This window comes from Myxine glutinosa, chromosome 11 (assembly GCF_964187855.1).
Source record: "Myxine glutinosa chromosome 11, kmMyxGlut1.1, whole genome shotgun sequence".
Classification (NCBI taxonomy): domain Eukaryota; kingdom Metazoa; phylum Chordata; class Myxini; order Myxiniformes; family Myxinidae; genus Myxine; species Myxine glutinosa.
In genome coordinates, this window is record NC_136271.1 from 124,403,014 (window position 1) to 124,415,310 (window position 12,297).

General features: G+C 50.4%; 1 protein-coding gene across 1 annotated transcript in view; it reads left to right on the forward strand.

Moving 5' to 3' along the window:
• The window catches only part of LOC137436891 (ATP-dependent RNA helicase TDRD9), a 504,026-nt gene that overhangs the window by 395,645 nt on the left and 96,084 nt on the right, over window positions 1-12,297 (forward strand). The window contains 1 exon segment of the mRNA XM_078787098.1: window positions 8,290-8,404. Coding sequence (XP_078643224.1) covers window positions 8,290-8,404 — 115 coding nt within the window.

Below are 12,297 nucleotides of genomic sequence, written 5' to 3' on the forward strand. Positions count from 1 at the left end.
TGCCCAGGAGAATCAGATAGAGGGAGTGAAAAATGGGTTAGAGGGGTTAGAAAACAGTATGGAAGGCAAATTGAGGGACATGAGGGACCAAGCGAAGGGAAGTTAAAAAAATGGGGCAGCAGATAGAGGGGGTCAGAATGGGGGTAGAAACTAAATTGGATGCTCACAGGGAGGAAATGGAGCAGATGAGGGTGGCATCTGGGCAGGAGATGCAAGTGATGGGAGAAGAGATCAGAAGAGGTGTGAGTGAGGAGGTCGGAGGAGTGCGCGAGGAGGTGAGGCACTGTAAGGAGCGCATGGAGAAGGAGGTGAGAAAGGGGACTGTAAAATTGCAAGGTGGTATAGAGGAGTTGACGCTGGGAGTAGAACAACTGACAGTGGGACAAAAGGAGTTGGGGGACCAGGTAAAGAAGAACACAACGGTAATAGAGGGGTTAAAATCGACACAGAAGGAGATGAAAAAGGACGTAGGGGTAATTAAAAAAGAGTGTCAGACGGTACACGAGGACCTGACGAGGAAAATGAACAAGGTGGTAGAGGTGATGGAGGTTAAAGAGCGGGAGGTGCGGGAGCACATAGAAAAAAATAAAGTGGAGTTAGAGGAAGAACTTAAAGGGGCGCACGAGGAGATGAAGGAGGTGAAGCAGAAATTAGAAGAAGTGGAAGAAGGGGTGAGCGAAATTAAGAAGCGACGGAGAGAGGATAAGAAAGAGATAAAGGAGGAAGTAAAAGAATTGGTCCAAAGTCTGTGTTCGGATCGTGATGATGTGCTCATTAACCGGATGAGGGATTCGCAGGTGATGGAGGAGAAGCGAAGAGAAAGAGGACCCGGTGTAAGTGATGACCAATATGGTCGTGCGTATGATGCGCCAGGTGATTTAGTAAGCTTGGAGGTCGAGATAGACCCGGATGTTCGTGAGAGGCCAAGAGTGAGGTGTATGGCTGGTCCGGAGGGTATGGAACGAGAGGTGCGAGGTGTGGGTGAGCAAGGTTGTGGTGGTATGGAATGGGTAGCGGGTTGCAGAAGTGTGACCCATGCATCGACACCAACAGGGGTAGTTGTTCGAGGGACAGGGGAGGCACGAGAGCCCCTTGGGGGTAATGTACTGTGGGGGCCCGGCCGGTTCGGCCCCGCGCTGACCCCGCAAGGGGCGACGCACGGGGTCCGGCAGGCGGGCAACGACTCGCATACGAGGTGGTCCCACAAGGTCCCACTCGCGCCGTATGACGGCAAGAGTGATCTACGCACGTACCTGGCGCAGTTTGACTGTGTGTGTAAGGGCAACGGTTGGGGTGAGGACGAAGGTGGAGTACACCTGGTGGCCGCATTGCGCGGCGGCGGAGGTGCTGACGGCATTACCAGCGGGTGCTCTCACCCTGCCAGCCCTCCGCGATGCCCTAATTAATCGATTCGGCATTGAACAGCAGAGCGAGCTTGTTAAAGCTCAGCTCACGCTGCGAAAACGCAAGCCCCAGGAAGCCATCGGGGAACTTGCCCACGACATTCGCCGCGCAGTGGGGATCGCACATGCTAGCATGGCAGCGGATTCCCGGGAAAGCCTGGCGCTGGACCATTTTATCCAGGCCCTCCCGGATATTGAGCTCCGGCAACAGCTCGCCATGTGGCGCCCACAGACTCTGAGCCAGGCGGCTGACGCTGCGGCCCGTTGGGAAGCAGCGAGGCCCCTGGCCCGGGGGAGCGAGCGTCACGCAATGGCGGTCCGCCAGGTGGGACCTCCGATGGAGGGCGGACCCCTTAGGGGGCCCGCCCCCGACATGAGTCCTGACCTGGCGGGCATGGTCCGGAGGCTGGTGGACCAGCGCCTGGCGGGACCTGGATCATGGCAGGCGGCCCCGGAGGTGGCCCGCGGTGGACCACGAGCGGGTAATCCAATTCGGACCTTCAGGGGGGGAAATTTGGAATTCCGGAGACAAGCACCTTATCAGGTGAGGTGCTATACCTGCAACCGTCTGGGTCACCTGGCGCGGCACTGTCGAGCCACGCGCCGGGATGATCCCCGGCGGTTGAGGTCCTTAACTCCGCCCAGGGGGGAGCGGGTTAGCCGACCCCAGACACCCCCCCCCCCCCCCCCCGCCAGACCCCGGGAAACTAGAAGGCCTTACACCGGCGAGCAGGCACCCCCGTGGATTGCCTCGGCTTTAGATGCCGAGGCGGGACCCAGTACCTCTGAATAAGGGGGGCTTATTAGTGCCAGAGGACTGGGGGATTGATGAGCGATGGGCCCGGTGGGTAAGGGTGGCATCCCTGCCACCCTTCCCATGATGGGGCAAAGGAGCTATAGTTTATGGGGTTGAGGGCAGTGAAAACTAGCCCGGGTGGGTTAGGTTATATTGTAGGGATCTAGCGAAGATGACATTAGGTGACGTTAAGGTTAGTTAGTGACTGATACCTGTAGTGGGGACGCAGGTAGATTAGTGTGGATTATAATGACGAGGGAGCGCAATAGTTTAAAGGGACGACTGGGAAGCGCAAGTTTCAGAGGGGAGTAGTTAGATGAGATGATGCTGTGTGAGAACTGGACAGGTGTGTGGAGCAGTGAGGGAGTAGTGAGTGTTGTGGATCAGCGCGAATGCGCTTGGGGAGAGAAGGGTGCAGGTGGCACCAGGTGTGATAGCACAGGTGTGCAAGTACAGGTGTGTGGAATACATGGAGTAAGTGGTACGGAGTGGTGTGCATGGTGCGAAGGTGTGGATGGGGGAAGAGTGGACCCCTTTCACGAGTACCCGGGGCGGGTAGTGTAAGTGTTAGGTAGAGGGTATAGGTAAATTGTGGTTGGATATTGGCATTTGTGGTGCGGTTGCAGAATGGTATTGTGGATGGGTGCATTAGTGTTGTGGAAATGGCTGGGCGTGTAGCCTGTTAGTGTGTGATAGTTGGTTTGGGCACTCCACCACTGTGAGGATGTCGGCCAGGTGAGGCCGCAGGTGGGCTCTGGGAGCCGTTAGTGTCAGTGGGTGCCTGAGGATCCCGGGTGTGGATCGGGCAGCCCGTGCCAGAGAGGGCACTGAGGGGGTGAGAGTGCGAGAGGGCCTTCCCCAGTTAGTTAGGTTAGGGTGAGGAGCAGGTAAGCTCGGGTGGCAACTACAGTGGTGGAGGTGTGCAGGTGGGTAGACCTGCTGGGAGAGCTACACGTCACAGCCCAGAAATTGTGCGAGAGCACCGAGTGTTGAATCGGGGGAGTGAGACCCCAAATTGAGAAGCACCACAGTTTGGTCAATGGGAATTGGTTTTTAGAACCCATAGTGTAAGTTGGCCAATGGATTGGCAGGGAAAGACCCCGGGTAATGTAAAGTTGTTAAAGTCAGTTAGGAAATAGTTAGGATTGATGAACCTGTCGCACCATACGCAGCCACTTACCTGAGGTGATGATGATGACTCCACACCTGTGTTCCTTTGTTCTGTGTTGCAGGAAATAAGAATTGCTGGTTGGATTGGTGAGACGCATCACGACGTGGATGAGACATTGGGGTGATTCCATCTCTCCCTCCTTAGGAGGGACTGATGATGAATTGGTGATGGCAAATTTTGATGTTGAATTGGAAATGGCAAATTTGATTGGTTAGGAGGGAGAGAAGACGAATTTGGTTTATGGGAGGAACGGGGTAGACAGTAGGGACGTTTGTTGATGTGTAAAGTAGATGTTTATGGGTAGTGTTGTGTTTTGTGGATACAGTAAGGGGTAAGGGAGGGGCAATGTAGGTTACCTGGTGGGGGGGGGGGGCGTACGGTAGGAACGTACCTGTCTCACCTGGTTCCCATGTGCCCCCAGTGTGCATTACCTTGTATTGCGTGCACTTTTGCGCCCTTACCACCTTACTCAATTGTCTTCTTTTGTCTCCCACCTCCGAGGATCTGGCTTTGGGGCAGAGAGAGAGGAGAGAGAGGTGCTGGCTCCGCAGTTGTGGGCCTGTACTTTCGCTGCTTGCTGCCTGGATCGATACACCATATGGACCGCAATTTTGGTGGCCGCCCACAATGGACCGCAGTTCTTTTGCGGGCAAGCACCACCCGTTGATGGACCTCTGGGTCAACGTGGCACCTATGCCACACAGGTGAACCACTTATAGTCTAGTAGGAAGACTAGGTCCCCCTGCACCCCTCGGAGATATACTTCTAATCAGTGTTTCTAGATTGGAAAAAATGTGTAGAAAATGACTAGCTATGGCCCCAAGCTGAAAAAATGTCCCACATACCATTTTTATGCAAATTACTGCTGCAAATTTTATGCAAAATTATGCAAATTTTATGCAAATTTTTGATGAGGAGTAGAGTTGAGGGGTCTTTGAGGGCTTCATCGAGGTGCTCTCGGTTGCAAGACTGGGTCATTCTGAGAAGCACAGCAGGGTCAGAGATCATGATGTTCTCCTCCTCAGTGAATCTCTCCATCAACAGCCTCTCCATTGCCTCACACACTGTTTTGAGGCAAAAGAGGGACTTTGCGTAGGCCTTTCCACTGAGAACACCTTTGAGAGATCCACTTGTTACTAGTTGTGCCTCAAAGAGAATCTCTGCATATCCAGAACCACGCATCTTGTGTCCAGTGAGCATCCCGATGTAGTTCATGGATGTGTGGAAGGGTCCAATCGTTACTACATGACTAGCAAATTCATTTGGCCAGCGCCAGATGATGGGAAGGGCTTTCATGCAGACACCCAGATCAAATGTATTCAGGACCCATCTCTGACCCACCTCAGCAGTTGCTGCCTCGGAACGCTTCAGTAGCTCACGAACAACTGCGTTGTCTGTGATCGGTCTGTGCCTGGTGCCTGCATGGCATGGCAATGGCCTGCAGCCTGTGCCTGGGCTAGGGGGTTTCACCTCTGCAACTGGTTCTCCCCCACCCAGCAAATCAACAGTCGACTACTGCACGCCTATCCACCAACCGATCACAGACAACGCAGTTGTTCGTGAGCTACTGAAGCGTTCCGAGGCAGCAACTGCTGAGGTGGGTCAGAGATGGGTCCTGAATACATTTGATCTGGGTGTCTGCATGAAAGCCCTTCCCATCATCTGGCGCTGGCCAAATGAATTTGCTAGTCATGTAGTAACGATTGGACCCTTCCACACATCCATGAACTACATCGGGATGCTCACTGGACACAAGATGCGTGGTTCTGGATATGCAGAGATTCTCTTTGAGGCACAACTAGTAACAAGTGGATCTCTCAAAGGTGTTCTCAGTGGAAAGGCCTACGCAAAGTCCCTCTTTTGCCTCAAAACAGTGTGTGAGGCAATGGAGAGGCTGTTGATGGAGAGATTCACTGAGGAGGAGAACATCATGATCTCTGACCCTGCTGTGCTTCTCAGAATGACCCAGTCTTGCAACCGAGAGCACCTCGATGAAGCCCTCAAAGACCCCTCAACTCTACTCCTCATCAAAAATTTGCATAAAATTTGCATAATTTTGCATAAAATTTGCAGCAGTAATTTGCATAAAAATGGTATGTGGGACATTTTTTCAGCTTGGGGCCATAGCTAGTCATTTTCTACACATTTTTTCCAATCTAGAAACACTGATTAGAAGTATATCTCCGGGAGGTGCAGGGGGACCTAGTCTTCCTACTAGACTATTATAGTTGGCCCCCCTGACGACCACAATTCAGAAATGGACGCGGTTGGCGCCTTTCTTTATTTTTAAAGAAGCAAGAAGGCCAAGTACACCACATGAAGGCAAGACCAGCGGCAGAACATCGGCCGGCTGCGACACCACCAGTGACTATGAACACTTTATTGGTGCACCGGATGGTGCTGACTGTACATGATGGGGTGGTGCTTTTGGTGCTTGGATGGGGTGCTCTGCACATTATTAAAGGCCGTAAGGCCACAGAGCACTCGTGGGTTGGTGTATCGATGCTGGCATGCGTGCTCTCTCTATGCATAACATCTGCATGTGTTCCTCAAAGAACAGGTCCTGGATCGTAGTGTAAATATCAGTGTAGTCTTGTATAAATGATGCTCCCTACCGGCTGTATGTTTAGTTTGAGGATTCTTTCCGCAATTCGGTTATCCTGTGGGTGTGTTTCTGTGAGGAGAAGGGTGCAACGTCGCAGGGGGACATATTTACTCATTTGTGAACATCTGTAAAACTGTCGCACTCAGGGTTGAGTTAATAGTAGAGGGAACTACATCTGAGTGCCACACTAAAGTAAGTAAAAATTTATCGGGTCGGGACGCCCCGAGGTAGAGAAGGGTGCAATGTTGCGGATATGAGATTGGCCTCCATCCATATCCGCTTGTAAATATTCCCCTATTTCCCCAATACTTCCCAACTATCCCCAATCCCCCATTCCCTAGTCCCATTTTCTGTAAACACCACTCTGTAGACCCGACCTCCCCCTTTTTCCCCCATTAAATGTCGCATCCAGGTCCACCGCATCTCACGTAGACAACTATAGGACATCTTGCTAGTTATTCTTAGTCTATGTCAGTTAAGGACTCGTTTCCATTAATTCTGACTCTTCGTTGCACCAGAATGTGATTGTATGGCACCGTTAGAAAGTTTAGGACCTCCCAATACCTCCCCGCAGCTCTTCCTCATGGTACAACAACAACAGCGGCGGCGGCGCGGGGAGTGTGCGTCCTCACTCCGGCTTGGTTAGCCGCCATTGAACATGTGCTCCGACGGGGTTACCACGCAGGGGCTCGCTGTCAGCTCCTCGTCAAGGGCGGAGCCCGGTAACCCCCCCGCACCCAATAGAAGCGGCGGACCGATTCCATCTGGGGCGGAGCTAACGAGCCGAGGGCGTGTCACTCCCCGCTGAGCATGCGCAGAAAGAGGGAGGTGACGTCAGATGCGCCCACACCACGGAGAGAGAAGACGCCACCTCCAAGCGCTGAATACCTCCCCGCATCTCTGGACCGGACCGCGTTTGATTCTGCCCCTGAGCCAAGGTGCACCTTGTGCTATCGACTGCCTGCCCTTCCTTGCCATCAATCCCTGTGTAAGTCAGTCTTGTCCCGTTTGTCTGTGGTCTGTCGGGGATAGATAAGACTGTGTCCAAGTGCCCATCTTTTCTGTGCTTTACCTCTTACCGTGTAATCTACCCGTTTCTGCATCACCAATTATATCCTCCTCCGGAGGTCTTGAGAACTGTACCCCTTGTGTCGTTGCATTTATCCCAGCCGTTGTGTCCTTTCCTTCATTGATTTAGCATAGCGCGATTCGGCCAACGTTCGAGTGTAATCGGGTAAACTGTGCGAACACGGCGGCCATTCCGCTCGGTCAAGCAACATCTAAGTCGTGTCCGTAACAATATGTATATATTATATATACAGTATATACATATTTGTATATATGTATATACTGTATATATATGTATACTAGCAGAAGTACCCGGCATTGCCGGGCGGGGGAAGGGGAAGGGGAGAGGAGGGGAAAGAAAGGGGGAGGGGGAAGGAGGGGAGAGGGAAGAGTAGGGGAGAAGAGGGGGGGAAGTACCCGGCATTGCCGGGCGGGGGAGGGGAGGGGGAAGAGTAGGGGAGAAGAGGGGGGGGGAAGTACCCGGCATTGCCGGGCGGGGATGGGGAAGAGGAGGGGAGGGGAGAAGAGGGGGGGAAGTACCCGGCATTCTGTGTATAAACGTGAGGGGGGGAGGGGGAGGGATAGGAGAGGGGTGGGAGGAGGGAGGGCACGCGAATCGTCGAATCAACGCGCTGCTCTGCCACCGATTCAGATTCCGTGTATAATATTCCTCGCTGAAAAAAAATATGGATCTAAAGATGAAAGAAAAAAAAACCTATGTGGTGTGAATGGCAATGTTCCTCGCTGAAATGTGAAAAAACGCAATCGCTTTTCGCTCTGAAATACGTGCGAACGCGTAACTGAGTTAATGGCGGCAAGGAACATCACTTGATCGCTCTGAGCGAATCAGCGCGCTGCTCTGCCATTCCGGTCATAATATTCCTCGCTGAAATGCGCTGAGCTAAAAATATGGTAAAAAATTATTATGAAATACATTTTTAGGTCGGCCATGTTCTTCCCAGGCTCAATGGCCATGTTTGTGCCAAATATAAAGTACGTGAGCCTCTCCGTTTAGGAGTCTATCGGTAACATTACACACACACACACACACACACACACACACACACACACACACACACACACAGTGTTTTATATATATGTATGTATGTATGTATGTAGATGTATATATTTTGTGGATTAAAGATGATTGGCTTTGTCACTAACTGTACACTATTACTACCATTCCAGCATTTATGAGCTTTTTATGATGGATGGGTTGAGCAGTTGTGCTTGCTTTCAACGCTAGGGTTTGGATCGATGTACAACACCAGCAGTTATATTACGATGAGATGAACCCCCCGTTGCTGGAACACGAAGTTTTTCCCCAAGCAAAAATGTACTTCCCTGTGATCGTCACTGAGGTATGCATCCTGCTTGTGTGTAATTTTCTATCCTCTTTATATTTATTTTTGTATTTTACATGCCGATGTCAATTACACCTGATTGCTTGTGTCGTTGAGGTCTTTTTAGCTAACTAGGTAATGGAGGCGTATATAGGAGGGCATGGAGATGTACTTGGACGCGAGTGATTGCATGATCCCCGAGGACCATTCCCAACATTGAGGACTTGATTTATTACTTGAAAAATCAAAGATTTTTTCAAGTATATTGGTCGGTTGCGTTTGTGGTGCTCTGTCTGTCTATCTGTCTGTTTGTTTGTTTCACCGGCCTACAGGTCACAATTTTCAACCGATCTTCACGAAACTTCACCAAATAAGACCACATGCATGCCAGCCAGAAATGGTTTCCTTAATATCTCTCCCTGGTTACTCCCTCCGGAAGGGTAGACCTGAGCCTCGTCCTGGTGGTGGGGTTGCTATCTTTATCAAAAACTTTCTTCCTCACTCTCCTTGCACTGTCCTCTCTCCACCCCACCCCCAGGAGTACCTCTGGCTACAGCTTCCTCTCCGCTCCCACCTTTTGTTCATATGTGTTCTGTGCCGTCCTCCAAACAGTGACGACTCCATTTACATGTCGCTGTCTGACAACATGGACCAACTTCTATCAACTCATCCCCACTCTCTCTTCCTCATATGTGGCGACTTCAGCTGTCATCATGCCAGCTGGCTGGGTGTGGGTTCCTCTCTCACCAGCCATGGCACCTCAGCAAAGGACTTCTGTGACTCATTCGGACTGACACAATCTGTCAATTTCCCGACCCGGATCTCAGTCAATGGAGTTTCTTCTCTTCTGGACTTAGTTATGACAAAACAACAACAACAACAACAACAACAACAACAACAACATGCATTTTAAGGCCATTTTCCCCGCAAGAGCGGGGGTTAGCCTTGCGGTCCCCATGACAATCTTCTCCATTTTGCCCTATTTATGACAAACTTCCCTGCAAATGTCTGCTGCTCTTCTTCTGCTCCAATCGGTTCTTCTGATCATGTGCTTGTTAAAGTGGACATCTCTCTGGCCATTCTCAGAGAGCCTCCTCAGCGCCGACGAGTCTGGCATTTCACTCAGGCTGCCTGGCACGGTCTGCAAGCAGCCATCAATCATCTGGACTGGTCTCCCATCTCCACTACCTCTGACATCAATTCCTCCTGGGAATTCTTCCAAAGCAAATTGCTCTCTCTCATGCACAGATTTATCTCATCTCGTCTTCAGTAGTCTTACCCTTCCTCCCGTCCATGGTACACTGAATCTTGTGGTGAGGATGTTGCCCTGAAACAACTAGCCTTTGCCACTTGGAAGGCAAATCCAACTGAAGGCAATCTCAGTTCCTTCCACCAAACTCGGGACAAGTGTGTGTCTACCCTCAGGAGTGCCAGGAAGCACGATCTCTCCACACTCAAGAATGAACTCTCAAACCTGCCTCCTTCCACCAAATCCTGGTGGCGTCTAGTCAAATCCGTTTCTGGTGTTTGTTCCCCCTCCATCCCCTCCCTCACCTCAAATGGCTACACAGTTGACACCGCACGTGACAAAGCTGAATGCCTCAACTCTGTGTTTGCCTCAAAATCTTGTGTCCCAAACCCATCTCTCTCTGTTCCCACCTTACCCAGTCGAACCCAGCTGCGCTTGGATTCTGTGTCCTCTCCTGACAAGGTGGAGAAGTTTTTGGCAAACCTCGACTCTGATTCTGCAACTGGACCAGACGGCATCAGCCCACGGGTCCTAAAATCCTGCTCTGCCGCTCTGTCTCACCCTCTCTGTTATTTTTACCCTCTCTTTTGCTCAAGGTCATCTGCCAGCATCTTGGAAATCAGCAAACATTGCCGCTTTACACAAAAAATGTGCAAAAACAGATCCTTGCAACTACAGACCAATCAGCCTGCTCCCAATTATCAGCAAAGTCATGGAATCCACCATTGCTTCGGATATCAAATCCTTCCTCTTCTCCAATGGCTTGATCTCCGATCATCAATTTGGATTCAGACCAGGTCATTCTACTCTGGACATGTTGCTTCTGCTGTCTCAACAATGGATGGAGGTCCTAAATGCCAAACAGGAAATCAGAGCTGTCTCCCTTGACATATCACGTGCCTTCGATACGGTCTGGCACCCAGCTCTGCTTACCAAACTCTCCTCCTATGGTATCCATGGAAATCTCCATGCTTGGCTTGCGGACTTCCTCTCTGGTCGTAGTCATCGTGTGGCCCTGAATGGATTTCTCTCATCGCCTCCTCCTGTTCTGGCTGGAGTTCCCCAAGGTCGTGTTCTGGGCCCTGTGCTTTTTCTGGTCTTCATCAATGATCTCTCCGACTCTGGAAAATCCACTCTATCTCTTTGCTGATGACTCCACTCCATGCCGCTCCATTCTTCATCCCTCAGATCGGCAGTCTGCAGCCTCCTCACTCTCTGCAGACCTGGACAAAATTAGACTGGTCAAACAAGTGAAACATGTCTTTCAATCCTGACAAATCTCACACTCTTACTATGTCTCTCCGAAAAGATCGACTGGAAAACCCTCCCATCTACTTTCTCAACAATCCTCTCCAAGAAGTTCTGTCGCTCAAGCTTTTGGGTCTCTCTATCTGCCATGATCTTTCTTGGGAAAACCACATTTCCAAGCTGGCCCCCAAAGCCAGTCGCCGACTGGGCATCCTCCGTCGTGTGAAGTCCTTCCTTGGCACACCTGCGCTCCTCAACACATACAAGACTTTCATCCGCAGCTCAATGGAATACTGTTTCCTCCCCTGGGCCAGTGCTCCTGCCTCACACCTAGCTGGACTTCACGCTGTTGAAACCAAAGCTTTCAGAATCGTTGGAATCTCCTGCGATGAAGCTAAATCCGAGGGCCTTTCACTCACTCACCGCAGGCAGGTTGGTGGTCTTTCTGTCTTCTACCGACTTCTCTCCGGCCCTGCTCCCCCAGCTCTCTCTGTGCTCTGTCCCCCAAATATTCCTACAGGTCGCACAAGATCTGCCAGCAACCCTCTTATGGTTAAACTGCCAAAATCTAGGCTCTCTGCTCACCTTCACTCTTTATTTCCCTTTTTTCCCACCTCTGGAACAAACTCCCCCACTCCATTCAATCCCACTCCTCCCTCCAGGTCTTTAAAACAGCTGTTCACCACCATCTTCCTCACTCTCCTTGCACTTGACTTCCGTTTCCGGTCTTGCTGGCGAGGGTTCGTTTATTCTCAGCTCTCCATGCTATCCATCGAAATCGAAGTTAAGTAATTGTTCCCATTTGTATTTTCGTTATAACTATTTATTTTATGGTGTATATATTGTCTCCCGACGAAGATTTTCGGTGCAAATCTTTCATACCTGTATTGAAAATCGTGTTAATTCGGGTCGTGTTTTGAGGCTTTGTAGTTGTACAGTGAACACTGTACAACCTTGAGGCTTTGTTTTTCTCTCAGCGGTCCGTGTTTTTGTGATCCAATAACTTTCGTTCTCTGTTTTCCCAATCTTTTCACCCCATAGCCCTCTTCCTTGTGTAAATCACAACTCAAAAAAATCCAAAAAAAAAACATTTTCCTTCTCTGTTCTCATTCGTTTATTCATTCTTATTCGTTCGTTCGTTCGTTCTTCGACCACGTGTTTCTCCCCCATTTCCCCAGATAGATTGTCAAATTTCAACTCGTTATTTTATCGTCCATGCGTTATTGTTTTGATTATAGTTACTTTTGGTTTGAATTTCCTGTAACTTGTAATTATTTAATCGTGTTCTGCTCCTCGTGTGCGGCCTTGTAGTTGTACCCACGTCGGTGTTTGTTATCTTAATCGTGTTTTGCTTGGCTCTTAGTTTTTTTCCCTTCTACCCCGAACATAATACTCTGTCTAACGTTCTAAATCC